Genomic DNA, 22,309 nt, shown 5'->3' on the forward strand with positions numbered 1-22,309 from the left:
ACAGACGTTAGCTAATGGTCACAACCCCTGGTGAGACGGGTAAATATCATTATCCTCCTTTGACCAAGAGGAAGGGGAGAAAACAAGCATTAAGCACTGGGGCAGATTTGTGGGGTTGCACCCCAGGGCTGAATGTGGCCCAAAGAGTTTGACTGGTCCTAGGCCACAGAGGGAGTTGGTGGGGAGATCCTAACTGCCAGTCCTGTGCTCAGGTCTCTGTGGGTAAGTCTACACTGCAGCTGGAAGGGAGTCTCCCAGCCTGGGTAGACTGACTTGCGGTAGCAGGGTTTGAGCTAGTGCACTAAAAATAGCTGCATGGATGTTGTGTCTCTGGCAGAGACTCTGGTTAGGCACCCAAGTTCAGTAACCCCCGTCCCTGACTCTCCCCACCCTGTCTGTCTTATGAAAACACGGGTGATTTTCATACTTGGGCCCTATCATGTCATCCTTTGTTGTTGGAGCCTGGTATGTGGCCCCCTCCAGATGCCTTCCAGCCAGTCAAATCACAGCTTTTAACGGAAAAGATCTTGCATCCCTATCTCTTGTACAGTTTCACCACTGCTGGTTTTTAGAGACTAAAATGTACTAGGTTGGCAGGGCTGTAGAAAAGCAAGGATAATGGCGGTGCTGATTGTGCAAAGAGATCAGCAGGTTAAGAAATCAAGCAGCCGAGCTTGGTGGAATGAGTCAGGGATTACTGCCTCTCCTAAATCAAACTTCAGTTTCGGATTATTTTACAGGCTGTAGCTTGGTTTTGACAGATCCACCCCAGGAGAGTGTGTTCTAGGCCTCCCCCAACAGGGAGCAGTCCAAGAGTCTCTTGATTTATATAAAAGCCGGGTTAGGAGCTCATCAGTCACTCTTTTTTCCCCTAGCACCTTCGCTGTAATAAAATTCCCCTTGGAATCACTGATGGCTGTCCCTGACAGCAGCCACCAGGGTGCATCTGAGCTCATAGTTAGCTCGACCTAGAGAAAAGGAAACCCTTGGCAAATTGAAGTGCCACAGGACTCCTGACCCATTGTGACAAGTTTTCATTGGTTTCCTATTTAATGCTTTCTCCAGCTCTATGTAAGCTCACTAACTCCCTGTAGTTTAAGATCATGAGAAACATTAACCTCAACAGAAAAGGAGGATTCAGGCAATGCTACATTTTCCAGCAGAGTGAAAGAGAGAAGAGGCTGTATTCTTCCCTTTGCAAATCTGGAGTCACGCTTTTGGCTTCAGTGGAGCTGCTCAGGGTTTACGCAGGTGTAGCAGAGCAGAGTATGGCCTTGTCAAGTGAATACATAAGATTCTAGTATGGGCAAGTGAAAGTCTCTCATCTAGCAATATTCTCCTTAGCTAACATTTGAACTTCTGAACATTAATTTTTCCTCCAGCTCACCCTTCTGCTGGAGCTCAGCCACTCCAACAGGTGCATGCATGGACATGCACACACGAGTACAGACTCAGTGTCTGCGCTTACGCTTCTTCCAGTTATCACCATAGAGTTAGATACTCATGTCCACAGACAGGAATCCAGAATGGTTATCTCATGAGAGCCCCAGATATTGTGAGGGAATAAGTTGTGCTATAACCTTACCCAGTCTACAGGGACGGGTTGATTTCACTGGCGAATGAATAATGTATTATTTTTCCATGATGCCTTTTCAGCATCACTGATCTCAAAGCGCCGTACAATGTGCACTGCCACCGATGAAATGCAGCCACCCCTGTGGCAACCAGCTGGTGTACAAACACATTGGTGGGAGGAGTGGGGAAATTGGCAAAGGACAAAGCCCTGGCTTTATTAAAGGTGCCTCGATAGACTGAACCTTAATTTGTAAGGGCTTACTCAAAAGATGCACCTCACCTAGCAGCACGGTACTCTGCTTACCTACCCCTGATGGGTGAAGGCCTGTTCTGGTCATCTAGAACTGGTCGATCCGGAGCTGGATCACCTAGGTAAGGGGCTCCATGCTTGATCTTAGGGTGAGATGTCCTTGTGTGGCTACTTAGACGTCCCCAAGCTCATTTGACTTGTTTTTCTAATAACCAGGAGGCACTGCCAGCTTGGAAGTCTTTCTAAGTTGCAGCAGCCTTGGCTCAGGTGGCATGGCAGCAGAATTTCCACAGGCAGTGTCTGTTAATTTAAAATAAAAAGGGCATACAGGGAATTAACAAAAACCTCTCAAGGCACCAACAATGATCACTCCCTGTGCAAATTTCACTCTGGGCACAAAGCACAAGGCCCCTGTGGCTCTTAACTCTCACTGAACCATGGTTTAAGGCCCTTGTGTTTACTTAGATCCTGATTCAGCAAAACCCTTAAGCATATGCTTAAATTTAGGCTTAAGGTGAACTTAAGTGGTGCAGAGGTTGTGCGCGCTGCTCCTTTGCCCAGGGGTGAATGTCACCTTGGTTATGTAGCCATTGAATTGAGAGCACCGCCTGCTTGCTTCCATCTGATGCCATGTGATGCTAACCCCGATGATTCCAGCCTGATGGGATCAGAGACCTGTTATCTCAGAGGCGTTTTGTTTCCTTTTTTATTTTTCAATAATCTTTTAACAATAAATAAACTTCTCCCCTCTCCCCCTTCAACACAACTTTCTTTCCAACAAGCATTTGTACTGTTTGCACAAGGCTGGGTTACAAGATGCCAGGAGCAAAATAGGCTCCGCCGGCAGTTTCTCTCATACTAAATGATTCAGACAGTTGTAACATTTAAGAAGTCTTATTTTCTTCTCCTTGAGTTAGGCAGGAGAAATAAAACCACAAAACAACTTGCAGCTAAGCTGCCCAGGATCTGAGCTGGAGATTCCATCCCTGCAGCGTTCATGCTAGCTGTGGGCTGGGCACTGCCATAGAATATTTTATCGCTGTCCAACTTGGAAAGTAATATTGGCGGTCTCCGTCCAAGAAAAAGAGAGTATAGCTTAGCTGTGGTTATTGCAGATTGGTTGTCTCCATAACCCGGCCTGTGTGTCTCCTTCAAAGCCGGAGGCATGAGGGGTGTCTCCAGGGAAGGTTTGAATCTTAGGGGATTGACCTAAGTGGACTCTGAGCTTGACACTAGCAGACAATACAGTTCTGCTTGTGCTGACAAATCAATGTGTTCCATTTTCAGGGGTCTGAGTTTTAGGGGCGCCTACAGACAGACCGTTAGTGTAGGGTCCAACAGGGTTGCACCAGTGGAACAGAGCACCGAGTTTGGCCCCCTATACTGGCCCGTGTAACTAAGCTCTTGGATCATTCCCACTGAAAGACTCTTCACCATTTATCCTGTTTGCAGTTAGCTTCCTTCTCTCCAGTCAGTTCAGCACTCTTGTTCTCATACTCTAACCCAGTGCTCTTGCATCCAGGTTCCCAGCATCACGGGGGGATGTGTAAATGCCAAGGAGAAACCATATTGTCACTGAAACGAAAGGAAATGAATTATAGTTAACATACAGTCCTTCCATTTATAGGACCTGAGTTCATGCCCTTGCTTCCATCAGCAGTGTCCCTTCTTTAACAGCATAAAACTTCCCTAATGTCTGCAGCCTCCGTGATAAATAAATAAAAAAGCAGTTTTCTTGAGAACAAGCAACTCTCTGATCTCCTATTCATTTATTTGCAGGCCTCATTAATATAACATCACTGCAACAAACAACTAAAGGGGGGTAGTGTCAGGCTGAATAATGGAGTTGCTCTGCTGAGATAACAATTAGGTTCTGAATGTGCTATCAGCTAAGACAGAGACAAGGAGGGATCATGCCGGGATGAGGAGCTAGGGATGCTTTATGTGCTGGGTACCTGCTGGGCTCAACAGCTGGGATCCAGCCAGCTTAGAACATCATAATAAAAATAAAAGGACAAAAAAAGAAAAGAAAGAAGGTAAATGACACTTTGGTAATTTTTTTGCCACTCTTTGCTTGGCTGGGACTCTTACCCTTTTCATTGTCTCTTTGATGCTGAGTGTGACGTGGTATCATAGTCGCTTATACTGCAGGACTGTCTGGCTCACCTCTGACTTTAGCAAGGACATCCTTAGGATCAGCTGCAAGACACGTCTCCATCCCACACGCAGACCCTATTTTTTGTAGTTCTGTGTTGTTTTACATTGGAAATAGTGAACCATACAACTGGGGTGACAGGAAACATTAATGATGCTAAAGAAACTGGATTCTACCTTAGGGGAGGGAACACTTTCTAATGGTAGGTAAGGGCGGGAGAGCTGGGAATCAGGATTCCTGGGTTCTGTTCCCTGCTCTGAGAGGGGAATGGGGTCTGATGGTTCATGTAGGGGTGACTGGGAGTCAAAACTTCTGGGTTCTTGTCCTGGCTCTGCCTCTGATTTGTGGGGTGACCCTAGATAAATCCCTGCTGCTCGCTGTGTCAGTTTCCCTGTCTATAAAATAGGTTCAGTAATACCTATCTGTGACCCAGCGCACCCCTGTATTCACACCCTACACATTATTGTAATCTTTGTGCACAATATATCTTGTGAGGTATCATTTAAAAACTAATAACACAGTGATCATCAATATGCTTGTGTGATGTATGTGCGTAATTTGTATTAAGAGTTAAGAACATAAGCTGAAATTATGCCGACTGTGTGTTTACCAGACAAGTCTGGGGATGGGGTGAACTGGGGTGTCATCAAAGTTAATTGGCAGTCAGTGGTCAATTGGCCATTCTTTGGCAACAAAGTGGGGCAGGAACAGGTCGATCTGCATTTTAGCAAACAACATGGAACGTCTTTCACCATAAGATTCCATGTCTCCGTCCTCACAGCTGGAAGGCACTTTATCAAGGGTAACCCTCAAGAAAATGCAATTCAAAGGGTGACTGGACTATAAAAGCGAGGGGCAAAAACTCCCCAAGCTTTCTCTCCCCATCTCTCTTTCACCTAAGATGACAAAGGAACCAGCCCTCTGACTTAAGGGAGTTCCTGACCTGAGAATTTGGTCAGCCCTTTTGCTGCGATCTGTGGTAAGGATTTTACCTTGAACTAAGTCTAACTTGTTAAGTTTTAGCTACCAGAAATGGTTTATCTTTATTTCTCTTTTAACCATTTCTGACTTTAATACCTTATACTTGTTCTCACTTAAACTCTCTCTCATCTTGTTTTATTTTTTTTATTATAAACTAATCCAGTGTTGTGTTTAAACTGAACTGCTTGATAACTCCATTTAAAATAGTAAACTTGAATATTGACCCCTTACAGGGGTAACGGACCTCTAATATCTGAACTGCCCAGGAGAAGGCTGGATAGTGCAGAACACACTGACCTGCACTGAGGATTTGCCCTGATTCCAGCCGCAGTGTCACCACACCAGTGCAAACAGGGTAAGCTGTGATTTGCTTTGCTGCAGCTTACCCTGGTTCCAAGCTGGAGTAAGTAGCACCAGTACGAACAGCGGCTTTGCCTATGTACAGTAGGAGTTTGCACTGGTGCAGCTACCCCAGGCTTTATAATATCATCTCTCCTGTCACTTTGGTTATATTTCTGCACTTTTATGAAGATAGGATCTGTGCAAATGCAAAACATCATACTTTCACCTAATAGTCTCAGTATACTTTGCACAAAAGGATCAGCATCAATGTCCCATTTTACAGATGGGGAAACTGAGGCAGAGAGCGGGGAAGTGACTTGCTCAGGCCACACAATGAGGCAGTTGCAGAGCTGGGAACAGAACCCAGGAGTGCTTACTCCCAATCCCGTTTTAATTGATAACAGATGTTCTTGTGACAGTCTGGATTTGTCTTAGCAAGAGATAAGTAAAATATCATGAAAAAAAAGGAGTACTTGTGGCATCTTAGAGACTAACAAATTTATTTGAGCATAAGCTTTCGTGAGCTACAGCTCACTTCATCGGACAGTCCACTGAATGCATCCGATGAAGTGAGCTGTAGCTCACGAAAGCTTATGCTCAAATAAATTTGTTAGTGTCTAAGGTGCCACAAGTCCTCCTGTTCTTTTTGCGAATAAAGACTAACACGGCTGCTACTCTGAAACCTAAAATATCATGGTGATGAGCACAGTATAACAACGTAGACACATGGGAAGAGGTATTAAATAGAATGAGATGGTCTTGTTACATGGGAACTGTTTCCTTCTGCATCTCAGAACAGAAAATGAGATTATTCTTAACGAGAATCTCCTGTCTCCAGTTCATGCATCCTCCAAGTGTGACTGGCTGTCGCTGAAATTCAAAAGAGACTGTGATGTCAGCAGCAGCCTCAGGTCAGACTTGCTGTGCATAATTGGGTTGTGCATCCGCATAAGTATAGGGTCTGAATATTGCATGTAAAAAAAAACCCAAAATCCAGCTGCCGCCGCCGTCTCAACATGGCAGCCGCAAATGCATCGTACAGTGCACAGGCCAGGTCCAGTTCTGCTCAGAGGAGGTCACCGAAGTTCTAAACAACTGGACCTCTAAGACTTTGCTCCTTTCTGTGATTTTGACTGAATCTCCCCAGCTGTAATTAATTGAATGCATCTGTCCTAACCCTGGGGCTGCTCTTTGGCACAGTTATTTCAAAACTGTTCAATTAGCAGCCCCTAAAATCTAGGTCGAATGGAATTCTGGTTCAGGCATTTTTCAGGTCAGGACACTATCAAAATAAAAAAAAATGTTGTTTTGTTTGGTAACACAGTCTGGTTTTGTCAGTTGCAGTTGGGTCAAAAAATGGCAAGCCACAGGGGTGGTTTTTGGATGTGTGATAAATCAACGGATCCTGTAGTGTAAATACTGCAATAAACAGGGTTTAAATTAATTTACAGTTGTAAGGAAAGTACGCTGTCAAGAATTGTGTTTTGGTGATGTGTAAACATTAGCAGCCCAGACTTTCAGTGTTCAATATAATACAATACAACTTGATTTTTGTATAGTGTCTTCTTTGGAAGCACGGTGCTTTACAGAGCTAAATGGTGCAAGACATGCTACGTGGTATGAGTTGCAGAAAGCAGCGGTGCAACAGAGACTGTACAGTGATAATAAATTAAAGCCTTCAGTCATAAGGCCCAGAGTGCAAAGAGAGAGAAATTGAGACATAGGCAGTGCAGAGAAAAGGTATTTTAAAACACAATGCAGCTGTATATTATATGGTCTATATAGCAAGTTGCAACCCAGAACATTTTGCCAAATTAAATAATACAGCTTCAGAGTTGTTAATAAATAGGAGCAGAAGTGAAGGGAGAGAAATTAAGTAACATAAGTGAGGGAGAAAATAAATAGTTTCAGCTGAAATTTGAAAGGAGACGGGAAACAGAAAGATGAGTAGAAAGATACAGGGAGGCTATTCAAGGCAGCAGATGTTGCGGAGAAGGCTCCTGCACTGCTGGTAGTGGATATGTGAGGAGGCCAGTGTTAGGTAAGTGGAGGGGTTTTGTCAAGGTTCCTTCCCCACTCTGAACTCTAGGGTACAGATGTGGAGACCTGCATGAAAACCTCCTAAGCTTACTTTTACCAGCTTAGGTTAAAACTTCCCCAAGGTACAAACTATTTTTCCTTTTGCCCTTGGACTTTCGCTGCCACCACCAAACGTCTAACCGGTTTTATTTTATTAGGAAAGAGCCGGTTTGGAAACGTCTTTTCCCCCCAAAATCCTCACCGAAACCTTGCACCCCCCTTCCTGGGGAAGGTTTGATAAAAATCCTCACCAATTTGCATAGGTGAACACAGACCCAAACCCTTGGATCTTAAGAACAATGAAAAAGCAATCAGGTTCTTAAAAGAAGAATTTTAATAGAAGAAAAAGTAAAAAGAATCACCTCTGTAAAATCAGGATGGTAAATACCTTACAGGATAATTAGATTCAAAACATAGAGAATCCCTCCAGGCAAAACCTTAAGTTACACAAAGATAGGAATATCCATTCCATTCAGCACAGCTTATTTTCTCAGCCATTTAAACAAACAGAATCTAACGCATATCTGCTAGATTATTTACTAAGTTCTAAGCCTCCATTCCTGTTCTGTCCCCGGCAAAAGCATCATACAGACAGACACAGACCCTTTGTTTCTCCCCCCCTCCAGCTTTGAAAGCATCTGGTCTCCTCATTGGTCATTGTGGTCAGGTGCTAGCGAGGTTATCCTAGCTTCTTAACCCTTTACAAGTGAAAGGGTTTTTCCTCTGGCCAGGAGGTATTTTAAAGGTGTTTACCCTTCCCTTTATATTTATGACAGGTTTAAAAAGGGATCATCCATAGAGGTCACGGGGTGGGGCACATGCCAATTAAATCCATAGCAAGGGGATGTAATAGAACATGATATGCAGGGGTTCTAAGGAGGGCTGCTTTGATGAGGCACTGAAACAGTGGGATAGCCTGTATTTGCTAACATGAATGATTTATCAGTGTTTATGTGTTACGTTTCATCTCCTTCCATGTATTAACAGTGCAGATCCCACCTACGAAGCTGTTCTGAGATCCTGGGAGAAGTGGGCAGCTGGTCAGAAAAGTTGGGTAGGATGGTGGGAGGGTCAGAAAGCTGGAGCTGGTAACCAAAGGCTGGGGGTTAAGACCGATCTAAGTCAATCTTGCATTAATAATAATCCTTCAGTCTTAACTAGTGATTTCACCATCCGTCTCAAAGTGCTTCACAAATGGAGAGTCTCTATCCTTATCCCCATTTTACAGACAAGGACCTGAAGCACAGAGACTTTCCCAAGGCCTCACAGCAAGCCAGTGGAAAAGCCAGGAATAGAACCTGGGACTCTTGGGTCCCAATCCCATGGCCTCACACTATCCTAGTGCATGCCACTGGCTGGGGAGGGAGAGTGATCTTTAATGAAATCCTATTGCAGTTGGAACGGAGGCAATCCTGATTGAGGTACACTCTAAATGGACATCTTTAGAATGTACTCCTCACCCTTTAGCATTTCAAAGAGTTGTTTGAAGGGCTTCTCATTGCCTTACTCACTAATAAAATGTGGTATTAAAATTCAGAGACCGTCCAAGGCAGAATGTAATGAAGTTCTCCAAAGCCGCAGCCCACTTCTTTAAGGTTATGATCTTATATATAAGTCTATAAAAAGGGAGCTGACCCCAGCTTTCTAGCAGACTTTTCTGCTGCTAATATTGTTCAGGCCTCTGCCAGCTGCAGCACTCCGGCCATCTTCGGTTCCGACACAGTAGGCACAGACACTGGCTCCCATGACGACTGCAAGATGTCTGTGTGTGCTATGTGGCATGGAAGTGAGAGAGGTGTGCTGGACTGGGGATGATGACGGGAGTCTCTGGCCACCCCGAGGAGCCCAGTGGAAATGGTGTAGGTTGCAGTGTTCGGTGCTTGTGTTCAGCTTGCGCGATAAAATTCATTATACAGCAAAACAGGTGAAGGAAGCACTGGGCTTTGTGGGGAAACCATCCGAAGACTCTCCCAGGTCCTGACCTGGTAAAGTCTAGGTGTTTGTGTGAATGAACCACTGTGCTGTAAATAAGCTCCATCTGCAAAGCCCAGTGGGTCTGAGAGGATCCCTGGGTTATTTCCCCATTATCTCCCTGTGTTGATGAATTAATTGGCATTACTCCCCCAATGGGCTGAAGAGGCGAATGGCAGCCCTTAATGGTGCATGTGGGCACAGTAAGTCATTGGCGGGTAAGTGCTGTGGGATCATGCCAAGGGGCTGTGCAAGCTTCTTGCATGCAGCTGTGCTGACTTACCAGCATGCAGGCCCACAGCATCCCCATTGCTGCAGGAGCAGAATTGCTGTGAGGAAGTACAATGGATTAGCTCTTTCCTACCACACTGCATCTCTTCAGCCTCTGCTGGTGGGAAACAGTGAGGAGAAGTTGGCAGGATGATCTCACCTCCTGTCTGCAGCATTAATAGGCTGCTGGTCGGTTGGTTACAGCTGCCAGCCCTTCAAGGGATCCCTCCAGACCTGATGCAAAGAAAGTGCCACGACATGAGCAGGCTCAAGGCACCTGCCAAGAGACAATAGTAATGCAGATGCTGTATGTTGTTTCCTCTCCAGATCCTGACAGTGTCAGGGCCCCCAGAAGGGGGGACGCGAGTGACGATCCATGGCGTGAACCTGGGGCTGGATTTCTCAGAGATTGCCCACAACGTGCAGGTGGCGGGGGTGCAGTGCACTCCCCTGCAGGAGCAGTACGTCATCGCAGAGCAGTAAGTGCACTCGGCCCAGCTCTTAGAGTTCACTAGTAGTGGATGCCTTGGGTTTCCTGGCGTCTTGGTGTACAGCACCCAATCTAGCAGCCTTTTAGAAGGCCTGTTCTTTGTGATGAAAGCAAATGCACAGTCAGCCCATGAGTCAGAGACGTGCTCCAGTCACTGCCTGCCTCTCTCCTCCCTGCTCTACAGAGCTGCAGTAATGCCTTGGGGGACAGATCCTCAGTGGTTATAAACTGATGTAGCGCCCCTGACTTAAATGGCACTGTGCCAGTTTACACCAGCTAAGGATCACGCGCTTGGATTTCATCCCAGGGATTAACCGACCCTTTTAAAGGTTTATTAAGCATTTTGTTTCCTTCTGCGCCACGGCTCCTGCTTTGCTAAGCAACTTTTCTGACGAGCACCTTGCTGTTTACCCTCAGCTTTTCCACCTCTCCCCTCCTGTGGTTGGAATGCATCCCACGCTGCTGGCTGCAGGCAACCATTTGTTAGGCTTGCGAGGTGGTGACAGCAGTTTAATCCGAATAGGCCTCCACGGGAGTCAATTCATTTATTTCACTGAGAAAAATGTCAGCCGAAAATTAGAAAACAGGCGTGTAACAGAGGACAGGCAAATAAACCTCCCAAAGTGACGTATGTCCCCATTTCGGGTTGGGGTGGAGGTTTTTCTTGTTGGTGGTTGGGGTTTGTTTCTTTTTGGGGGGGGGGGGAGTTCTATTTTATTTTCACCGAGGTGCCAATATGCCTACGAGAGCAGGGGATGCATTCATGCAGAGTGGGCAAGATGGAACATGTTAAGCAACTTCTTTTATTGAGTAATCTTTGCTGCACTAGCAAGGTGCTCTGGCAGCCAAGTACAGATACACTGTCAGAGCAAGTCGGAGAGAGAGAGGAGAGACACAAGGGACTGAGAATGGATCTGCCCATGGGTCTGTAGCCACGGAAAGTGGTTGTTCTTTGATGGCTTGAGTGAAATGAGTTTGGTGGGTCTCAGTCTAGTTCCCAAAGCAGAGGACGTGTCTGTCACTAAAAGCTTTAATTCACCCCCTTGCTGGCAGTTCCAGCAGAGGGGCTGTGAAGACTGAGCTCCCATTTCGTGCCTAGAGGTGACCCTGCCGCTCCCTGAGCTGTTTCTGTGCTGTCTCTAGCTAAAGTACATTGTTCCTGGGGACTCGATTCCTTTCATGTGGACTAAATACAGATTTTACAGAAAGGACAATGAACTGCTCAGCAAGATAAACTTGTCTGTAAGGCCAGGGCAAAGGAGAATTGCTCTGGAGCTCAGGTGGATTACATTCAGTTTGAGTTCCCCTTTGGATAGTCAGGCTTAATCCCAATCATATTCCCCTGACTACGCATTTGTAAACACTGAGTGAAGTCCATCTCAGTTACCTGCCGCTCAGGTCAGCAATGCTGGTACTGTAAACTGAGATGGGGGTTTCGATCACCCCAGGAGGTAAGGAGAAGAGATTTCAGGCTGGGAAGATCCCTTATTTTAAATAATATAGTCCAGTGGTTTGAGCAGGAAACTGCGAGTCAGGATTTTTGAGTTCTATTCCAAGGTCTTCCCTTCGTTTGCTGTGTCAGTTTAAGCCAATTTTAATCACTCTGTACCTCAGTTTCCGCATCTCTAAAATAAGGATAACAACATTAGCTACTGTTCTTACTGGGGGGACTGTGAGCAGCTAAGGTTATGTCTAGACTTCGAAGTAGGGTCGTGACGTACGCCTACTCACGCGGGTCGTGACGTACGCCTACTCACGCGGGTCGTGACGTACGCCTACTCACGCGGGTCGTGACGTACGCCTACTCACGCTGGTTCTCATTAAGCTAATGTGCGTATCAATATCTGTTTGGCTGCGGCAGCCCGGGAGGCAGTGTTGGCGGCGTGGCCAAGTCATGCCGAGTGCGTGTCCACAGGTTCAGGTGGGTTTGTACTTGGCACAGCTCCGTTGTGCCACCAGTACCAGAGCTGCCCTGGCGAGGCTGCTTTTTTTATGCTACACAAGCTTGGTGAGCGCGAGCTCAAGTACGTGTGTGCGAGCAGCACGTTCATGCCCCTCGCTCTTAGTGTAGACATAGGCGCAGCGTTTGTAAAGTGCTTTCAGCTCGCTGGTTGAAAGGTGCTACCGAAGTACAAAGTACTAGTGTTGTTGTTTGTTTTATTATATCACTGACTCAAAGCGGTGCACTCATACCATTGTAAGACTGTGATGTCTGTCCGTTGTGCTATAAAACTGTAGTATTTTATTTTTGAAATCAGGGGTGGGGGATTATAAAATTACCATCCTTTGATGGTATGAAACCCTGATTTTATAATGACGATTCTAATTAAAGCTCTTAAGCTTTCGAAGTTTGTTAACATCATTAAAACATTTATCCTGGGCAGATAACAGCAAGTGTTAGCATGAGAGCTGCCTTTTAAAGATGAATCCAGATAAAAGGACCCTCTGAAGGGTTCTGTAGGCAGACTGAATTCCGAGACTGTAATGACTCACCATATGTTCCAGCCATGCAATCTATCACCTGGCAATTAGGTTAATGTTGGTTAAAGGGCCACTTAGCCCAGTAATCAGCACCCTACAGCTCTGTCGAGTGCATCATTTTGTAGGAGGGTACCTGCTGGGATTTTGGCCTGGATTAGGAATCGGAGATCAGACGTACCATAGCAGCTTGTGCCACCATTCCTCATTCCCAACACGCCTGATGGTATATGCAATTACGTGTGCCCTATTACTTGTTCTGGAGCTACTCAAAGGTATTATTTGGGCAGCTAAGGAATGAAAAGGTCCACGTTACTGGCTAATATTTGGTCATTTGATCTTTTCTTGAGTTTGCTGAAATCCAGCACTGGTGTCCCCTATTCCCCTGTTTGGAATAAAACCTGGATCCCACCACCCTTTCTTTGCAGCTTCTGCAACTAGTCCCTGGGTTTTGGCTGCCCATCTGGTGGAGGGAATAGTGACTATCCTCTCTCTCAAGACTGCAGCAACACCAAGGAGCAATCTCCCAGTCACAACCACCTTGCCCCTGCCCTGTCTGATAGAGGGACACAGCGCTTTCTCAGCCTGTCATGATTCCCCATCTCCCACAGACAGCCAGTGCCAGAACAACAGTACTTTCTTCTTGCTGCTCATGCCTTCATGGAGAAGCGGCAGCAAAATGATGCTCCGGGGAGGAAGTTCCGTTGAGTTGAAAGGGGAAGAGAGAGCAAAGCGCGGAAATTTAGGCACACAGCAGAGACACTTCAGCCTCTGTTCTCCAAAGGCAGCGTCTCTATAGGAAACCCATTTTGATGTGTAGTGATAATGGCTTTCACATTCAGGCTCTTTGCTAGCATGTTTGTATTTTGTTAAGCCTTCTAGCATCAGCTGAGCGTTTTGTCTACAGATTTTTTTTAATCCTTTTTATCCGCTAGTGAGTTTAACACGGGTGAGAGCTGCTCAGATGATCGCTCCAGAGGCTGAAGACTTCTGTTTATATAAGTTCAAGCGGTGGTAGTACAAGCTTTTCCCCACAATCTCCTGGCCATTATATCTTCAACCTTGCTCCGGTAGGGAGTTCAGTATCTATGGACCATCTGCCCTTGACCTTTCTATTGGGACTGACCACCAGGGACCAGTTAGTTACTGCAGCAGAGTTTTCCATCTATAATATATTTATATATCCCATGCCATCTATCCATCCACTTACCTACCTACTGCTTAATCTGCTTTTCACAGTAGATCCTCTTTGTTCACCTTTCTCACTCCTGTCCGTGTGGTCAGTGAGACTAGGCTGTTCACTTTTAGTCTCTCTGTTTACCAGGCTTTAGCAAACTGCTCTGGTATTTTGTGTTTCCAACACCACAGTGGGAATGACTCCCGGCAGCATCCCTTTTGAGGCATTGCTGAGGATCCATGCCGGCTGAGGTCGCTTTGAAAACCAAAACCTTGGTGAAATCAGGTATTGCACATGACCGAGGTAGATTTGTGTCATGCAACCAAGGGCAGGATCAAGCTCTTCCTTTTGTGACAGTCAGGCCAGACAGCTGCAGGAGGGTCTGGGGAAACAGATATGTTAGCCCTAGAACGCTAAAGGCCCTTTCTCCTGCAAGCTGGGAAAGGGTTACTTCAGGTCAATTAGGGACACCTGAGTCCAATTAAGGGCTGCCTGAAACCTGTTAAAACCTGGAGGGGGGGACAAACTTGCAAGACTGGTGGCAGCAGGGAGATAGGCTTCTCCAGTGTGAGAGACTGTGCCCCTCCCCATAGGGGAGACACCCCAAACCCAGTGCCTGTTTAGGGGAAGGACTGACACCCCGGGGCCAGCGACAGGACAATACCTGCCCCAGTGAGGGGGCCGGGGAAAGGTATTCCCCTTTTGTTTCAGTGCCTTATAGATTTGTTTCCCTTTGTTTGGCAGAGCAGCACTCCTCAGGCCTGCCCCGAGGCCTACTGGGAAAGCTCTGAGAAACAAACCCCAAAGAAGGAAGACAGACACTCTCCAGAGTGGGGCTGATTTACCCCAGGCCCTGTCCCTGCAAGAGGAGGGAGCGCTAAGTCCAGCGAGGCAGAAGGGGTGCCTTGCCACACTTTCTTTCCTGCCTCTTTCCCAGCCTGCCGCCTTCCTGAGCCGCCATCCTGATCCATTACATTTCTATTGAGTATCTTATGTTCACATTCAAAATGCCATAATTTTTTACCCCTTCCCTGCCTGAGAGCACATCCTCAGGTACGGATCTGGACTAGATGAAGAATACTGTATCCGTACAATTCAGTTCCACTAACCTTCTTTCATCAGTATAAGGAGTATTCTCTAGTAGTCAAACTTGCTTCTATGCAAAGGCCTGTGTCTGTCATCTCCTAAAGTGAGTGTCTCCACTTCTTATTAAACAGGAACCCACAATGTGAGCTGTTCCCTTAATGAACTCATTCATTACTCTGAGGACTTCACACTCACTTTGCTTCCGGCTAATATATTTGCCATTAGTGCTCTGCATTGCTCTGGAATTTACAGCTTGTAATAATTATGTCCAATTTTGATTTTTTTTTAAATTACTACATGGGGGGAAAATAGTCAGTAATTAGCTCTTTCGAAAGGGGAGAGCAGCAGGCATCAAAATAAAGGGAGAAAAGGAACCATCCAGCTGAGTAAGTCACTGCTGCGTCTACCTACTAGGGTCTCATTTATGGGTTTTATATTTTCAGAATTGTGTGCGAGATGGGGCAGGCACTCCCAGGGATCAGTTCCGGTCCAGTGCGCCTCTGCATCGGAGAGTGCAAACCTGAGTTCATGGCCACGTCCTCACAACAGTACATGTTTGTGGTGAGTACCTGGGCAAAACCATTGGGAGGGATGGGCGAGCCAAAGCATCTTCTCTGATTTTGACTGATACACATACTAGGAGAGTGTGCTTTCGATGGACTGGTGGCTTGGGTGTGAGATGTGAAGCCAGGAAGTCCCGAGTTCAAATTATGACTCGAACACTGACTCTTCTCTGTGATGTTGACCAAACACCTAATCAAGCGGTCTGATTTTGCAGACATGCTGAGCCCCCGTGGCTTCCACTGGCCTAAGTTTACGTCCCCAGATCTCTGTTTTATTTTCCCTGTATGTTAAAAGGTGATACTATTTACCTGCTTCACAGAATTGTTGAGCTCGATTAGGTCCTGTTTGTAAAGTATCTTGAGATCCTCTGAGCAAAAGCACCATGTTAATGTAAGTTTGGCCTGTAGCTAGGTACTATCCTGCCATGGAACTGGTGTCATGTTGCTCACAATTTTTGTCTTTCTCAGGAGGGGAAGAATAATGAAGACACGTTACTTTTGGATTTAATTTCATGGGATAAATCTATTGTGTTGCTTTCCTGCTGCTCTCCCCTGTACGTATTCAGAATCATAGAATCATAGAAGATTAGGGTTGGAAGGGACCTCAGGAGATCATCTAGTCCAACCCCCTGCTCAAAGCAGGACCAACACCAACTAAATCATCACAACCAGGGCTTTGTCAAGCCGGGCCTTAAAAGCCTCTAAGGATAGAGATTCCACCACCTTCCTAGTTAACCCATTCCAGTGCTTCACCACCCTCCTAGTGAAATAGTGTTTCCTAATATCCAACCTAGACCTCCCCCACTGCAACTTGAGACCATTGCTCCTTGTTCTGTCATCTGCCACCACTGAGAACAGCCAAGCTCCATCCTCTTTGGAACCCCCCTTCAGGTAATTGAAGGCTGCTATCAAATCCCTCCTCACTCTTCTCTTCTGCAGACTAAACAAGCCCAGTTCCCTCAGCCTTTCCTCGTAAGTCATGTGCCCTAGCCCCTTGATCATTTTCATTGCCCTCCGCTGGATTCTCTCCAATTTGTCCACATCCTTTCTGTAGTGGGGGGCCCAAAACCGGATGCAGTACTCCAGATGTGGCCTCACCAGTGCCAAATAGAGGGGAATAATCACTTCCCTCGATCTGCTGGTTCTGTTGAACAGAACCAGCCCCAGGACCGACCCCTGGGGTACTCCGTTTCATACTGGCTGCCAACTAGACATTGAGCCATTTATCACTACCCGGGGACCTTTGTCAAACTAAGATACTGAAGGCCTGATCGAGCCATTTTTTATCATTCACACGTGAATACTAAATATATCTGACTTACTGTCTGTCTCTACATATTTAAATTTCTCCTGCAACCTACCTTGGGAATGGAGTAATTCTGCATCCTGATATCGAATGACTTCCTCTAAGGATGTTAATTCAGTGTCGATTCCATCCATGCACTTAATCAAGAGCTACTCTTTGGGGTAGTGGATTTCCGTTTGTTGAGTGATTGTCGCGTCTTTCCTTTATTTAATTAGTAGCCTTTTGATTCATAAACTTGCGAGACACACCTGGGGTTTTTTGTATCTCCATTTTTGCCTTCACAGGGCACTTTATCCAACCACATTGATTTTATGCTGAGTGGAATCTGTGCATGCAGTGAAACGCTAGCACTTACCAATTGTCCACAATTTGTAAACTAATTGATAGATAAATGAGGCCAGCTCCTGCCATCTCTCAGTGTTGTGAGCACCACATTGCCCTGGGATTTTATTTATTCAACGATGTTGCACTGGTGCAAAATATTATTGTGCCACCAGTCTGCTGAAGGAGAGAGTCTGAACATCAGTGTAACCAGAGAAGGCAATGAGAAGGAAGGCAGTCCGCTCCATTCCTGTAGCACCAGTTACCTGAGAGTCTTAAAGCACTTTACAAATTTTAATTAAAACTCATCATTCCATGTTTACAAACTTTAAAAACACAAGAGGTTTCTTTAGTGTTGTGATGATAAAATCAGGGTTCCATGCTATCAAAAGAAGCACATTTTAAAATCCTCCATTTTATGGGCAGGGAAACTTGAATTCAAGGCTCCAGTTCAGCCAAGCAGTTAAGCATATGTTAAAATCTAACCCTGTGCTTAAGCCCTTTACTGAATAAAGACTGGCTTTAAACACGTTTGCCCATTACCCAATTACATTTTGTATGAATACATTGCTAATGAAGGGAGCCAAGCTCTCAGCTCTGGTCAACTAAGCCTACTGTATATGCACAGGGCTCTTGTAACATGAGATGCACCAACACAACCTTCCCCAACAGTGTGGGTCAACCTAGAGGCACAAGCTGTAGGGCTGAGAGGGAAGTTCAGTCTCCATTGCCCACTGAGTCCTTGGTGCCTCTCCCGTGACTGCCAACAACAGGTCTCGTTTATTGCCAGGCGTGGCAGTAGTTGCTGTGATGTAGACACCAGCCCACTGGGAATAGAGCTGACACCCTTCCCACAGACCACTAACAGCTACCAGATAGTATTCTGTAGTAGGGACCTGGGTTGGATGATCTGGCAGCCTCAAAGTGAAAAGCCCTGAGTCCCTTTCCCAGACCCCTTAGCCATGCAGACCCCTGCTCCTGGGCAGTTCCTTGGGTTATCCTGAATATTCCAGTTTCCAGTGTAACAGGCAATGGGCATCTTATTGGTCTTTCTCAGATTGCCAATTTTTAAAGGAAAATTCCCTAGCCATGCAGAAGGAACTCTCTCATGGTTTGTGTTAAATAATAACCAGGGCTCAGCTGAAAGTAATTGCAAAGATTAATCTTGGAGTAATACCTTGCAGCACCCTATTAAACATATGCTGAGCATTATTGCTCCTTGCATTGTCCATTTTTTTCAGCACTTCCTTTATTATCATTTCTTTTTCTCAGGCATCAAAACCTTCAAGTACATAATTTCTTTTTGTTATTTGGGGTTCTTTTTCCACCCCATAGCACAGCCACAAACTCCATTAAATACAGTAATAAAATTGATTGGCACCTTAAAACGGAGTTCTGTTCTGACTCTGAAAGGGTTCATGTCTTAGTGAGCTCATTAGGGGACTGATACACTTCAGGATCTATGCTGTCATCTTTGTGACACCCATTTTACCTGGAGAGGTGGAGCCTATCTGTAAATCTCCCATAATTTACATAGAATCATACAAGATAGAAATGGGGAAATCCGATTTGGTTGCCTAATCCCAGCCCTGGCATTTTGGCCAGGGGGAGGTTATAGAAATTTTTTTTTTAATGTTCCTAGCACCTGCTCTTCCCCCTTTCACTTGTTTAAGAGAATGACCTTTTGGGGGTAGAACCTACACTCTGTTCAGAGTGCTACCTCTTGGAAGCTTCCTGAATTTTCAGACACCTTTTACCCTGTCTTGTAATGCTTGAACAAGGCAACACCCAATACAATTAAAAGGTGACACATTTAAAACTGATACAGGGATTTTTTTTTAACATAATGCACAGCTAGCCCCTGGAACTCCTTGCCACAATTTACTGGTCCCAGGCACTTGGTAGGATTCATAAAGGGTTTATATATGTAGAAGAGTGACCACAATGAGAAAACATTACAGTAATTAGAATGTAAAGCACACACCGGATAAGTAATTTTTCATGAATTTGGGGTTGTATAGCTAAAGTACACCCACTCAGGAGTTCTTAATTTTAAGCTTTATTAATCAAGAGAATTTTAAAGATAAAAACAGAGAAATTTCAGAAAGTAAAATAAAGATGGTTTTATGGTAGTGCTTAAAAAGCTTAACAGAATGAATTCAACACAAAGTGCTTACTTTATCTAGAAGTAATAATTCCCAAATTACAATAATTAAAATTCTTATCAGCCAGTGACAAATTAATTCTACTATTACTGTACTATTCTAGGAAGTTGATCTTGATATCAGCATGGAACTGTGGATCCTTACAGGTCCCTATCAATTGGCCAGTCAAGCTTCAGCTCAGTTAAGTTCTGGGACTGTCCAGGAAAGTTTAACCGAAAGCCACTCTGAAGTTGGAAATTTAAACAATTGCTTAACTGCTGGCATGTCCATTCAGTTCTGAATTGCGTCTCTTTGCTGTATCCGAGGTTCAGATTTATAATCCAGTGATAAACATCATGTTGTTTTTAATGTTCAAATCCATATTGTATTGGTGGTGTCATTAGAGAAGATAAAAATTGGGTCAGAGAGATAAGCCAACCATTAATTGTTTGAGGAGGAGTCTTCCCTTCTTGGCAGGTTATTCCGTATTTGTCCATTCTGAGGTTCCTTGTGCTTCCCTATGGACCATCTACTACCAGCCATTTTCAGAGCCACAATACTGCCCTAGATGGACTACTGGTCTAATCCAGTCTAGCAGTTCCTTTGATACCTGTAAGCATATGCTGAGGTTTGAAAGCAATGGGGAAAAACAGCACCGATCCAATGTGTGGACTCTGTACTATGAAGCAGGTAGTACCCACAGAATGCAGATGGGATGCTGCCAGTTTGCAGATGAGTCATAAAGTGGTAAGGTGGAAGCAATAGTGAAAAAATTTGGTTATATCCACTCATTGAAAACAAAAAAGTACCTGCTTTCTGCAGATTCTCTTAAAAGGAATAAGTAGCCATTGCTGATGCAAGCAGTATAAAAACTGGCATTGTTACAATAGAAACACTGATGTGATGTCAAAGAGGATACAGGACTGTAAACTCCCAGGGATGCCCAGATAACTCCTTCTGTCACTCATGGAAGATAGACCCTCCAACCACAATATTCTTGTTATTGGTTTGTGTGTATTATGGGCAGAGCTGATAGTGCCACATATAGTTAAGGTTGCCCAACACTTCCCATTATAAGACCCTGTTTTCTGTTGATTATAACTTTGCCAAACTCTAACCAACTGGAGTAAAGACTTTGGCAGGAAGTTTGCCCTGTTAAGCGTTTGCCTTTTGCTGTTTCCCTGTGGGGAAGAACACCCATATTTAGTTGAGTTATAAGCCTTTGCTAAAAAAAAATCCTAGTTTGGACATGCTCAGTTGAGACTTGTTAGAATTTGGCAGCTGAATTGGGTTGTGGATGCTGAGGTGAGTTTCCCCACATATGCTACTTCCAGCTGATCAGGGCAGCTGTGGCACCAGGCCTATGAACTGAGAATAAGGAGACTCTCTGCTGTGTCTCAGTATTCCCTCAGGCGTGCTCTGATCCTGGCTTGATCCCAGCAGACAAAAACAGCGACCTTCTTTTCTTTCCTTTCCTTCTCAAGAATCCAGCGGTGAGCTCCCTGAGCCCTAGCCGCGGCCCGGAGTCTGGAGGGACCATGGTGACCATCAGTGGCCACTACCTGGGTGCCGGCAGCAGCGTGTCTGTGTTCCTGGGAAACCAGACCTGCGAATTCTATGGGTAAGAAGGGGCAGAGTGTGTCTGTATTGTGATCCCTTCACCCCACCCGAGTGCAGCTTCTAAACTATTCCAGCTGCAAACTCCCGTCCTCTCATTAATCCCATTATGTCATCTTGTCTGTGAGAGCGGTTGAATCTGCCATTGCAATTAGTTGATTCTATGTACATTAATTTTATCCCATTCCATGATTTGCATATTAAAATGATGTCCCCTCCAAAAATTCCAAACAAACATCACAGCAATTGTAGAATCCCTTTTAATAGTCCTCAAGCCAGTCCGTCCTGAGCAGCTGTAATCCCGCCCAAACATACTATACGTTCCATACGACAACAGCAGGCCGTGCATACGTGACTGCATAGTGTACATGGAATATATATGCACTGGAACAGGACACCTCTTCATATCTCTTGTACAGCACAGGTGGGATTTTCAGAAGTGCTCAGCATTAGCCTGACTAACCCCACTGGGAGAAGAGTCAGGCCAACGCTGAGTGCGTTTGAATATTCCGCCCAGGGTGTGTAGGATTACAGGGTGAGAGGGGGAACACAGGAAGAATCTGCTCTTTCAGGAAAATGTTCTGTCTGGGGTCATGAAATCAGGCCAACTGCCCACAAATGCCACTTGATGAAGGAGCTCATCCACTTAGAGGCTCCTCCAGGGCAGTGGGGATGTCTCCCTTCTGCGCCCACTGAAGGAGCCTAGGGGAGTCTTATGCAGTAATCCTGTATGCACCTGGCAGCTCATGTACACAGTTTGTGTTTAGTCCTGTTCCAGACCATTGCCCCTTCAGGGGCAGTGGATGGGAGAATCAGGGATATATCATTATAAAATGTTGAGACACATGAGAGCAAGGGACTGTCTGACTCTGCCCCCTTGTACTCTGGGCGGAGGCTGCCAGCTGCTGAGATGGTTTTTGCCAGTCTCTGGGAACCTTTCCCCTCCACTTAAATGCTGGACATTTAATAACTTCAGGGGTGGAACTTCCCTTGGAGCCTGTAGGCCTCTATAATGGCCTGAAACCTGAACCCAGCTGGGCAACAGGTGAGGAGATGCTGGGCTCAAGTCCTGGATGAGGCCTCTCAGGGGGAATAGATGAGGTATATGAAGACTGTGGAGGTGTGATTCCTCTGCTGGAAGATGGAGAGGATCTCAGCTAAGGATGTGTGCATATTGGAATGTTAACAATGATCATTCTGAATCCATCTCATCCCTTTTAATCTGAGGACCTCAGAGCACTTTATGCACATTTCTGAATTAACCATCACAACTCCCAGTGAAAGAGAGGAAAGAATAATCCTTCTTTTACAGAGGGAAACTTAATCAGAGAACTTAAGTAGGTTAGCCTAGCTACCAGAGGGAATTATTGGAACGCAGGAGTCCTGACTACCATTGTAGCCCAGTCTGACTCCTAGATCTACTGCCAATTGCAAATCCAGTTGGAGTGCAGCTGGAATTGGTAGGCATGTGGTAAGAGGAGGCACCCAGATTTGCGCTTCCCCC

The 22,309-nt window shown here is 45.4% G+C and overlaps 1 protein-coding gene across 1 annotated transcript in view; it reads left to right on the forward strand.

Annotated features, from left to right (window-relative positions):
* The window catches only part of PLXNA2 (plexin A2), a 283,288-nt gene that overhangs the window by 200,766 nt on the left and 60,213 nt on the right, over nucleotides 1–22,309 (forward strand). Inside the window, exons 12-14 of the mRNA XM_077839199.1 lie at nucleotides 9,951–10,102; nucleotides 15,298–15,415; nucleotides 20,673–20,809. Of these exons, the coding sequence (XP_077695325.1) occupies nucleotides 9,951–10,102; nucleotides 15,298–15,415; nucleotides 20,673–20,809 (407 nt within the window). The remainder of the gene's footprint in view (nucleotides 1–9,950; nucleotides 10,103–15,297; nucleotides 15,416–20,672; nucleotides 20,810–22,309) is intronic.

Source organism: Eretmochelys imbricata, chromosome 21 (genome assembly GCF_965152235.1).
Source record: "Eretmochelys imbricata isolate rEreImb1 chromosome 21, rEreImb1.hap1, whole genome shotgun sequence".
Lineage (NCBI taxonomy): Eukaryota > Metazoa > Chordata > Testudines > Cheloniidae > Eretmochelys > Eretmochelys imbricata.